At 35.2% G+C, this 12,456-nt stretch overlaps 1 protein-coding gene across 6 annotated transcripts in view; it reads right to left on the bottom strand.

Annotated features, from left to right (window-relative positions):
* Window positions 1-279: 279 nt before the first annotated feature.
* Window positions 280-12,456, bottom strand: part of PLA2R1 (phospholipase A2 receptor 1) — a 113,589-nt gene continuing 101,412 nt past the window's right edge. For 2 of the 6 annotated variants that reach the window (XM_057551435.1, XM_057551434.1), the window contains 7 exons: window positions 11,762-11,878; window positions 10,465-10,703; window positions 8,718-8,886; window positions 6,687-6,827; window positions 4,731-4,847; window positions 3,250-3,426; window positions 280-755 (listed from right to left, as the gene is read on the bottom strand). In XM_057551435.1, the coding sequence (XP_057407418.1) occupies window positions 541-755; window positions 3,250-3,426; window positions 4,731-4,847; window positions 6,687-6,827; window positions 8,718-8,886; window positions 10,465-10,703; window positions 11,762-11,878 (1,175 nt within the window). In that variant the 3' untranslated portion in view covers window positions 280-540. Of the gene's footprint in view, window positions 756-3,249; window positions 3,441-4,730; window positions 4,848-6,686; window positions 6,828-8,717; window positions 8,887-10,464; window positions 10,704-11,761; window positions 11,879-12,456 lie in introns of those variants that run through there. The other 4 variants (XM_057551438.1, XM_007183156.2, XM_057551436.1 and 1 more) reach the window with 3 other exon arrangements.

Genomic DNA, 12,456 nt, shown 5'->3' on the forward strand with positions numbered 1-12,456 from the left:
CCTGTGAGTTTTAAGCTTAGAAATTAGTGTTTTCCAAACCCTGCTGTTAAACTGATCAAATTAAAAAACAAACAAGAAACCTCTCAAAAGCCGTTTCTTTTTTCCTCTCTTATACAAGTGTAGGACTTTAAAATTTGTTTTGCTTTTCTCTGCCTCTCTCTTTTAATGGAATGAGTATTGGCAAACGTCTGAATAGATATCAGATTAGTTTTAAAATTCCCAAACATTTTTGGTAGAAGCATATTGATGCAAAAACTATCATTCACATTGGTTTGAGAGTTTTCATTTGGGAGTTTCTTTTAATAGTTTTTGTTTTCTGAAGAATAGCCATTGTAAAATCTCCCCTTTTAAAGAACAGATCACAGTTTGAGGAAATGAATAAATGAACACCTATCTGATTTGGTTACAATTCAAAACCAGTAATCATTTTAAGAATAATTAAAATGGTGACACGATTCACATTAGAGTGGCATCTGGTCTGTAAAGGAAAGTACTCTTCTTTACTCATTCTCATGGCCGTGGCATCCTTTCACTTCATTATTATTGGTCATTCTTCTCAAGATCAGAAATGAGAATATCTTCTTCTAAATGTACTGTACTAAAGTTGGTTGCAGGATAGTAAGGATTTCCAAACTGTGCAAGTCTTCTGAAGATACCACTATTGTGCTTGTATATGCAGAAGGAAAGTGTGGAAATTGCCAGAATTACTATCAGTGTCACTGCTACTGCAAGGGGTATAATGCTGTGACTTGGTCCTGAAAGAAGATGAAAAAAAGAAAACTTCAATGACAAGTAGTAAGATAGATACTGTCACATAGTTACTTTCTATTTTATTATTTCTATGAAAAATCAAAACTTTCTCTACTGTTGAAACCTACATTTTCCTGGATCCTCCTTTACTGTGTGAATATCTAAAATCAAATACAAAAAATACTGCGATGAAAATTTCCTTTTGATCAGCAAAGTCATGTCATTGCTTATAGCAGGGCTCAGCAAATAATGGTCCATGGATCAAATCTGGGCACCTGTTTCTACAAATGATGTTTTATTAGAACTCAGCCACACTAATAATGTTTCTATTGTCTATGGCTGCTTTTGTGCTACAAAGGCAGTGTGACAGAAACCATATGGCTCCCACAGCCTGAAATATTTACTATTTGGTCCTTTAAAGAAAAGTTTGCTGACCCCTGATTTATAATAATCATTATTAGTGCTCACAAACACATACACTGCTTTTTTTTTTAAGCTGAAGAATCCCCATCCAGTTTCAGCACTGTGCTGCATTAAAAGTATGAGTAAAATATAGTCCCTGCCTGCAAGGAACTCAATTTTGTTGGGATCTGATGTGGAGTTGGTCCAGCAATGGTAACCTCCCTGGCTTTTTGCAAAGATTAAAAAAATCAGCACCTTCTCACCTTTTAAATCTCAAGAATCTTGGGAAATGAATAATAGCTCCCCCATTCAAAAAGTTAGAGGGTTCCTGTTTGAGGATTTTCTACTGTAAGAATGTATCTTTTCCAAGTAGACTCTATATCAAAGTTTGAACTCTGCTATTTTTGATTTAAGCAAAGATCCAGAGAAATATGTAGGGAATGACCCAGAGGCAGAGCAGTAAAGATTTGTGAGTGGAGGAAGTGCCTTAGTGCACTACTTATGCCCATTCACTCTTAAAAGAAATGTCAACATTACCAATGGCAAAAATACACTTTAAAAAAAAAAAAACCTCGATTTTGCAATTTTAAAATAATATTGTATAATTTTGCATAATATTATTGAAAACATGTAGTATTGTGTATGTGTAAAGATACATTTTAAAGAAAGACTGTTGAACGAGTATTCATTCTCAGGATGGAGGCAGCGGGCAGGTATAGAAGGGGCATATGGAATCAGAAAATGTGGCGGGTAGTTCTCCATGTAGCCTCAGTTTGGACAAGTACTTTTCTCATTGTAACATGGGAATACTGTATCTGCTTCACTGCCTTGGAAAGTTACTGTGTAGGATAAAAGAGGTGTCCTATGTAGTACAGGAAGCTTTAAAGTCCTGAACAGACATGAGGTGTTTCTGATTTGTTCTTGATAGTTGAATGCTAGTGGTTGCTTGTGCACACTAATAGGTTAGTCATGGTTTCCACACAGAGTTGATGTCCACACTTTCGGAGCTTCAAAGTTTGGTTCCTACACCTACCAGTTTTTGCTCTTTAATTCCCAATATCTAATCAGTCACCAAAGCCTGATGATTCTCTTTTCCCATTTCCGCCTTCCCTTTTTTGTTCCCAGTTCTATCACTCAAATTACAACCGTCTCCCTTTACATCAGATGGGTGTGACTCCACTGTTGGTGTCTCTAGAGCATGTAGGGGTTCCCTGTGTCCTTCACCATGGAATTCAGCTCTTTAGCCCAGCACTTTCTGTGGATGGATCCTACAGTAATGCGGTTTTATTGCCAACACCACCTAACGTGGTCCAGTCTAAGCTCATTCTCAGTTTCTGCCTTTAGTCATTCTGGACCTTTTATCCAATATTCCTTCCCTCCTCTCTTCTCATTATCTTTTGCGATTCCAAAGACTCATCCCCTCTATGAAGTTTTCTTCAGGAGCCCAGGCCATATCAATCCCTCCTTCTTTATTAATACCTGCATCTAGAAACTGTTGTGATTACTATAAACACCTTCCCACTGTTAATGATCCTTGTTAACGTCTTCTCTTAGAAAGCTCTATTATTTGCAACTGACTAGAATATTCTGGCTTATATTTCTAAAATTATTTATAATCACCACAAACTAAGTATATAGCTCAAGATGAAGTTATATGATTTTTATAATATATTATGGCTTGCAATAGAGAATCACATCTACTTATCCACAACAAGGATACCTAGACCTGAATTATATTTCCTGGGACCAAAGATGGAGCTTAAAATTCTGAGTAGCAGCTGCCAGAATGAGGGCTGATGGTTTACATTCCCAGCTCTATTTGCTTGAGGTAAACTTCTTTTTTGCCCATTAAGTTAACAGCTAGGGTGACACAAGAAAGTCATAGTCTTTGATTTGATTTATAATTGTTTTCTTCATATCAGAGGAAGGAGCTGAAATGTTCTCCGACTTTTTTGAGGTAAAACAAGACGATAATGTTAGAATCTACCTGAATACTCTCTGAATACTTAGATTTTAAAAGCTTTAAGTGCTAAAGAGGTGGGTCAACTTTAGTCAAGGTAGAAGCAAAATGAAGATTTACCTTCTAACTTTACCCACCTGCTTCCATTTTACATATAAATCCTTTTTTGTCTTGACATGAGGTTAACTGCCACACTCCTTCAGGAATCCTCAGGGCAACACACAGATGGGGTTTGACGTGGTCCATCTCTGGCTTCCTAATACCCCAGTTTGACTGGTCTGCGGGAGTTCCATCAAACCACTTTATGGTTTCATCTGTGGAAAAAATGCTAACATGAATTATGTGCATGGTTATCAAACATACTAAGTCTGGAATGAACCTTAAAAAGCAGCCCCTAAATTTAATGAGACTCTCTCCTTATCTGATGCATTCAACTCAGTAGGTAAAATCATGAACTCAACATCAAAATGTAGGTATAAGTAAAGTTGCCTGGTGAACAACTCTCTTTATTTTAGGTATATTGTTCTAATTTAGCTCATTCAAGATATCATGTTTCTTAATGTACAGTTTGAATTTGAAATATTCCCTATCATTACAAACAATTTAAAGAAATCATTTAAAGTCCTAACAGCTATATCATTACAAAGTAGATCACTTTCTAAAAGAATTTTACAGTGAGCTTCTTTTTTTTCGTAAAGTACCCCTTAAAATTTATTAGATTTATAGATAGAATAATAAAATTTGTAGTTTGAACTTAAAAGCTTAAAGAAAAAAAAACTTCATTACTTCAGTATATTGAATATCTTAGAAATCAAGTAGTTGCAAACAGTCCTTTATGAGCACAGAGTACGGTGAGCTTCTTTAAAAAGCAAGCCAGTGGTATACCAAGGGGTGGGGGCAGTGGTAGAATCCATCCATGTGTAGGTGATAAGGGAATGCCTTGTCTGAAAAGGATTTAAAACAAACAATAAAACTAAGCATAAGTCAGTCAGCTTTTTATTATCACCCTGTGCTAGAAATTTTAAGCAATGTCGGTGATTGAAATACTCTTCCTTGCCAGCATGGACCCATCCTCCACCTTGGTACACCACTGTAACAAGTTCTCTATACCAGTTAAAGTAATTTTCTTTACAAGTACTTTGAACAACCATCAGTTACATAAAGAAAAGAATAGCATGCTCTCATCTGATTACAAACTCTGGTTTTTATGAGTAGCAAATAACAATTCTACTAGCACTATTTAACACTGAAACATTTCCATAACTCTACTGTGCTCTCATAACATTTAGAAACCTGGGGTATTTTCAAGTAAATATGGTTTGGTGTCTATGACTAAGTCTGTGAACACAAAGTTCCAGCCAAGCATCTTCATAATGCAAGATTAAGTATAAGATAAACTTGTTTGTTTTCATTTTTGGTTTTCTGGGATTATTTCAAAGGGCAAGAGGGTATAAAAAGGGGTTAGCAATGATGTCTTTGGAAGAAATGGCTTTAGGATTTATGATATTTTTTTAAACAGGAAGGTATCCAAGGGAAGTTTTCTGGTTTGCAGATGCCATTTCCATCAACCTTGACCACTATGTATTTATTTATGCCCTCTCTCTACCCAGTCACTTACTGTCACCATCAAACTGAGCATTCAGCCAAACCATCTGGACAGAAGAACTGAAAGCTAAAAGCTGGTCTAGGAGAAATGAATTTTCAGCTTCATCTTTGATTGTTAAAAGATTAGATCCTATAAAAGAGACAAACAGCAAATGAATAACTATTTGTGTTTACATGTAAATACAATTAAAATAATGTCTTCTATACCATAGTTCATAAAGCTCAGACTTTGATGCATGTAAATCAATGAAGTGAGAACACTCCTTCACACACCATACACAAAAATAAACTCAAAATGGTTTAAAGATTTAATATAAGACATGACACCATAAAACTCCTAGAAGAGAATGTAGGCAAAATATTCTTTGACATAAATCATAGCAATGTCTTCTTAGGTCAGTCTCCCAAAGCAAAAGAGATAAAAGTAAAACAAATGAGACCTAATTAAACTTATAAATTTTGCATAAACAAAACGAAAAGACAACCTATGGAATGGGAGAAAATATTTGGAAACAGCGTGACCAGCAAGGGCTTGGTTTCCAAAATATACAAACAGCTCATATAGCTCAACATCAAAAAAAACACAACCCAATCAAAAAATAGACAGAAGACCTAATTAGACCTTTCTCCAAAGAAGACATACAGAAGACCAACAGGCACATGAAAGGATGCTCAACAATGCTAATTATTAGAGAAATGCAAATCAAAACTATACTGAGATATCATCTCAATAATATTGAGATGCTATCCAGTCAGAATTGCCATCATCAAAAAGTCTACAAATAGTAAATGCTGGAGAGGGTGTGGAGAAAAGGGAACCCTCCTATACTGTTGGTGGGAATGTGAGTTGGTGCAGCCACTATGGAGAACAGTATGGAGGTTCCTTAAAAAATGAAAAATAGAGTTACCATATTATCCTGCAATTCCATTCCTGGACATATATCCGGAAAAGATGAAAACTCTTAATTTGAAAAGATACAGGCACCCCAATGTTCATAGCAGCACTATTTACAATAGCCAAGACATGGAAGCAACCTAAAGTGTCCATCAACAGATGAATGGATAAAGAAGATATGGTATATATACACAGTAGAATATTGGCCATAAAGAAGAATGAAATAATGCCATTTGCAGCAACATGGATGGACCTAGAGATTATCATACTAAGTGAAGTAAGGCAGACAGAGAAAGACAAATATCATATGATATCACTTATATGTGGAATCTAAAAAAATGAAACAAATGAACTTATTTACAAAACAGAAACATTCACAGACATAGAAAACAAACTTATGGTTACCAAAGGGGAAAGTTGGGGGAGGTATAAGATAGGAGCTTGGGATTAACAGATACATACTACTATGTATAAAATAGATAAACAACAAGGTCCTACTGTGTAGCACAGGGAACTATATTCAATATCTTATAATAACCTATAATGGAAAAGAATCTGAAAAAGACTATATATCTATATATCTATCTCTGTATCCATATCTGAATCACTTTGCTGTATACCAGAAACTAACACATTGTAAATCAACTATACTTCAATAAAAGAATTAAAAAGCTCAGGCTTTGAAAAGTGAAAGTTTCCATTGTTAATAAGTAATTTTTGATTAGAATTTTAAAAGTAGTATGACATTTATTAAAAGATACAAGCTTGTACTTAAAAAATAGAATATTAATTTTCAGGAACATTAAAGATTCATAATTCAAATTCATTCAAAGGGAACACCTTTTTGGGAAAGTGCAGTATCCTGAGACATCGTCTTGGGTTTTTAATTTTATACTGGATATTGAACATATTAGCCATCCCCCAAACAAGCAAATTCAATAATATTTACTTTTTCAATTGTTTTTGTTGCTTCTGAAATCACTAAATAATCAGACGAATGAAGAAAACTACATTGTTTACTGAAATGTCAAGAAGGAACACATTGAAAGCATTTTACCACAACAAAAGAATTACCTTCCTTTTTGCAAAATTCATGAGCAGCCTCAAAACTCGTACTGTCTAAGACTGTAGAAAAACTGTAGCAATTACTTTTGAATTTTATCCAGGGAATAGATGTTTCTGAGCACAGCTCTGGGTATCCAAATGGTCTTGTTTCTATGAACAAAATCAGTTATGATTTCAGGGTGGTGACTGGGTTCACTTATTGAGATAAACATTGCATTACATTCTATGAAAGACCAAGATAAATATATGTAATGAGATTTTCATGCTAATACTCTGAAAGAGTGGGTTTAATGTAAATGATTACCAAACTGGAATGGCTTATAGCATGTCTGGCAGAAATAATCTTTACCTACACATAACAGGGTATATTAATGCATAGCTTCATAGGCTTAGTTTGGGTGTTATCTTTAATATTTACAGTTAGTGTCCTAAAGGTTGGAAAAACTGGGGGATGTGATTCAGAGAAATACTGGCAGCTGAATGAAGTTGGTAAAAGACACTTCCAAATGTACAGAATGTGTTCCATTCAGTGCTGAAGATTTAGTAAATCCTTACCTGCTAGTCAACTTAGAGAAAATAAAGCATTCAATAAAGTAACATATCATAACATAACATAACATAGTATAACATATCATAACATAACATAACATATAACCTAATGTAACATATCATAACATATATCATGACATGACATAACACAACATATCATAACATAACGTAACATCATATCATAATATATCATGACATAACATAACACAACACATAACTAAGGGGAATTTAGGGAAGTCTTTGTTTCAGAGGGCAAGCATGAGAGTCAGACGCACCTACACTGAGATCCTAGGTGCATGGCTGTGGGTATGTTACCTATCTTCCCTACACTCCCACACACATAAAAGAGAGCTAACAATAACATCTTTCTTACAACTTAAGAAGTTTAGATGAGCTAGTGCCTGTCACTTAAGCACTCAATAAATGTAGCGTTATTGAAAAAAGAAGGATAACTTCATGGTGTTTTAGAAGGAGAATTACATATGGCTATCATTTACATTTTTGTCCTGTATTGTTTTGAGCTGAAGTTACGTTATATGTGTGCTATTTGACTTATAGTATCCAGAGAGTAAGTAAATACATGCACACTTACTAAATGAGAGATTTAAAAAGAAACCAGTTAGTGTTAAGGAAATTTCTTTTTGTACACCATAGCAATCAAAGGAAAGGGGACCTGATTTAATGGGATAAACACGACATCAGAAATCAAGGAAACTTGGCTTCTGCTCCTGGTGCTGTTGACAGACATCTGTGAGATCTTCAGGAAGCTATTTAATGTTCTGAGTTTAAGTTTCATCTTTAAAATCATGTTCATCTGGTTGGACGAGGTGAACATTCAGTGTAATGAGATATTGTTATCATTACTGTCATGTTTTATATATACATATATAATATAAATATAAATATTATTACCATGATGATGATGATGATGATGATGAGGATGATGATGGCTCTAGAATCCTATTAGTCTTTGACTTAAACATAAATCTTCAGTGGTATTCAAGGTCTGCCACACATGCTCCTAACCTATGTTTCTAGCCTGATTTCCTACCTCTCTCTTACCAAAAACCTGCCATGCAGGAAAATCTCAACACCAGCTTTGCTCAGCTACATGCCCAGTCCTTTTTTCCTCCCATGTCTGCCCAAGCTTTTCTGCTCAGAATGCTTCTCCATGTCCCATCATTTCCTGATCACACCCATTCTTCAAGACCAATCTTCACAGTCATGTCCTTCAAGAAGGCTTTTTGCTTTTCCCCAAGGATCTGATGTGTCTATTTTCTTGCTATTCCCCCACAGCACTTGCTATGGCTCTTATATCATTTGGTAGCCCTGCCTCGTGTAACACTTACTTGTACATCACCTACCAGACCAAATGCTTCATGAGGGCAGATAATTCTTACTACTTTCCCTCATAGCTCTTGCTTAGCACAGTGCCTTGCATACAGTAGGTTCACAGTATGTATTTCTTGAGTTGAATAGAATTGAACCTACCTGTGGGCACATGACAAATGGCTCCTTGCAGATATGACTCACAGGCTGTGCTACTCCAGTGTCCACTGGTGTCGGCAAAAACACAGTCACCCAGGAAGGATGACTCATCGTCTTTCCAAAAAGTGAAGGAGGATTTGGTGCCATCTGACCAGTCAAAATTAAGACCATTCTGTGGAGGGAAATTGAGCCATCATTGCCTTGCCATGAATGCTGGCAACATCACCCAGTGCTGTCTGAGCAGCTCTCACTTCATGCATGGATTTATATTTCTACATCTAGACTTATATTTCAGGAAGTCTAGGACAGCTTGTGGATATGGCCTGACAAAAAGGACTATCTGCCATAAGCAATATCTTTTTTAGTTTTTGGGAATCCTTGGTTCCCTCCCACCATAATTTCCTGGTAAGCAATCAGAGGGAAGTTGAATCAATATCTTGTTCTTTACACCAAAATAAATTTAAGATTGATCAAAGATTCATACATATAATTGAAAACATAAAAGTGCTAAAGAAAACTTGGCTAAATATTTTATACTCTTGATATGGGAAAAATCTTTCCGAGTCTGATAAAAAAAATCCAGAGGCCATAAAGCAAAATTGACTACATAAAGTTAAAAATTCTGTAATATAAAAATACAATAAACAACCATGAAATACCATCCTTTCACCTATCCTACTGGCAAGGATTAAAATTTTGACATACCCAGTGTTGGCAAGGATGTGAAGAAACTAGATGTTATCATACACTGTTGTTAGCATGTAAATTGGCACAAAATTTTAGAGGACAATATAGCACCATCACTTGTTAAAATTTATACAGGGTACTTAGCAACTTTATTCCTGGGGATTTATCCTACTTGTACAAGGATATTTGTTGTGCATTGTTTGGAATTGTGAGAACTGGGAAGTACCCAAATGTCCATTCACATGAGAATGGTTTAATAAATTGTGGTATATCCACATATGCTGCTGTCTCAAAGAATGTATTAGATTTTTATGAGCTGACATAGAACGCTGAACAACGTATATTAAATTAAAAGCAAGCTTAAGGACAGTATATATAGTATGAGCTCATTTATATTTTTAAAAAATATACATACTAATCCATTACATGTGTATATATATGCATACACAGAAAATTTCTAAATGACACACAAGAAACTGTTTACAGTGATTAACTTTGAGGAGTAGAACTAGAGGTCAGAATAGTATAGATTTACTTTTTGCTATTTGAGTGTGTTAATACTTTTATTTAAAAAAATTTAAAAATACTACTTTCCAAACCATTTCCCTAGAGGGGGAAAATAACGCACATGTTAAATTCCAAGGGGTACTGAATTAATTAATAACCAAATTTCTATGCAGGAAGCATGATTCATTTTTCTTGGGGATTCTTTAAATGCAACAAATTACCCAAATGCAGGTGCTTGAGTTCAGTATGTATTCCAGTGCACCTATAAGTCAGTATCCTGAAATTTTTCACACATCTTCAGAGAAACTTTGAAGGGCATGAATTTCCAGAAATTAGGCAAGTGGATGTTTACTCTAAAAAGGGACACCTTTTGTAGTTACATGCTGCTCATGAGATTTGTCAGTAGTTATTGTATAATCCAATTACCTAAATGTTACATTTACTCTTATTTCATGGCTTTTTTTTTTCCTGTGCTAATTTCAGTGGCTATATCACTAAGGAGGTAGATATGGAACTTAATTATGCAAGGATTGTCCAAGGATTTTAGGACACCTACATCTTCAGTGAACAGTCCAATCCAGTGGGCATGTCCTAGCCGGTTGAGGATAACAGTGAGGAAAGACTGGTGGTACTGGTCTGTAATGCTGACCAGTTCTGCTCCATGCATCAGGCAGGTTTTTAGTGCTGTATACCAAGTCATATTTGCATTAATTATTTTGTAAGTTCTGTTTCCATATTCTAAGGTATTGGGGATTGGATACATATCAGATGTATTTATACTGTGTCCAGGAGTATCTAGGAAAAGAACAACAAAAATTATTTGTAGAACCTGGATGAGAAAGGGGGAGGCAAAGCTTAGCATGGATCCCTGTACAATGAACCATGCTCTTGTTAACATCAGAGTTTTTCTTCCCAGAATTGACTATTTCAAAATGAAGACAGTACCTGTAAGCATAGGTGATACTAAAGAATGAAAACACTTAGGAAATTTAATGAATGAGTTTTAAATATATATATAAACATATATTGAATCATTTCTAGATTTCCCATTTTTGACAATCCCTTGTCAAACTGACCACTTTTTGGTGGAACTGATAGGATCTCCTTAGGCAAGTTTACTTCTACTAGGTACACTCAGCCTAACACATGCCTCTGGCAGAACTTAATACTTACTAAGAGAATATTAACATATATAATGTAGTCAAATACTGCTTTGCAAACACAATTTACAAGTGCATATTCTCAAATATAACACTTTATTAAACTTTTGAGACTGTATGATAGTTGCTATCATGTTTAATGCTAACATGTATAATTTCTAAAGAGAAGTTAAGAAATAAGTTAATGCTTAGAAATACATACAGTTCTTATAAACCATTACTATTAATATGCCACCTAGCAGAGTCAAGATTTATAAATTAAAAGACAAGGTTTTCCCACACATGATCATTGGTGCCTTGTATAAATGAGTGGCTGTGATCAAGTGAGAACCAAGCTCATGTGTTACATACAGATGTTTCTTCTTTACTATGTGCATTTGCCTTTTTGTTCTGTACTATCTTTAGGCTGAGTTTAGGCATCCTAAAACACACAAAAAAGGTAAGAATTTCTCAACTGTCTGATCCAAAGTGGCTGGGATTTCTCTCTGTATACTGGTTTTTATCACGTTTGGGGTTGAAAAGGAGCATGGTGGATAGGTCTGAAGACCTGGGACTCAATCCCAGTCCTGACCCTAAATGGCCAAATCAGCTAATCTCTCTAAACTTTAAATTTCTGGTCTGTAAGAGATTACTAAGGCCTTCGTTAGAGGCGTGTGGGTAAAATTCAAGGAGATATTCACATAGAGCACTTACTATAGGATGTGGACCACAGCAGGCACTCAGTAAATGCTGCTTCTTGCTCTCCTCTCCTCTTCTTGTCACACTCTCCCAAATAAAAATGGCTGAGTGAGGATCTGACTTTTCCTGAAACTGTTACCTCAATATAGCAGTAGTACATATTGTAAAACCAAAGTGAAATTAATCTATTCACCAATTAAATTCTGATGGACCACACTTTCATCATCTGTTTTTCTTTGTAGAACTCTGTTTGCCAGCTGATGTACCAAGACTAAATGTTATTTATACAAAACCAGCATAATACCAAAGTAGCCATTTAAAAATGATAACAATTATTAAAATTAAAGTAACTGAAATTCTTTGTATGTGTGACCCAAATACCAATTTAACTGGTTTTTCCCACTAAGTCGTGCACCTGTATTTTCACATATATGAATTTCTCCCTATGTTATTGATTTCATCCAGTTTCAAAACATAAGTGATTTTGAGCACTATGATTTTGCCATCTGCTGCCCTGAGAAAGATCCATTGGAAAACAAGTTCAAAATTGGGGGTCTTGACTTTGCCCTTGTCTCTCTTTTTATTCAGATATCTTTATTCTTTCAGGCAGATCAAAGATTTTAGGTTCGAAACCCAATGTAAACACATACTCACATGGCACACAAAGAAGAGGAGTCAGAATTTGGATATTCATTGTAGACTACAAGAAC

The sequence above is a fragment of the Balaenoptera acutorostrata genome, chromosome 8 (genome assembly GCF_949987535.1).
Source record: "Balaenoptera acutorostrata chromosome 8, mBalAcu1.1, whole genome shotgun sequence".
NCBI classification, from domain to species: domain Eukaryota; kingdom Metazoa; phylum Chordata; class Mammalia; order Artiodactyla; family Balaenopteridae; genus Balaenoptera; species Balaenoptera acutorostrata.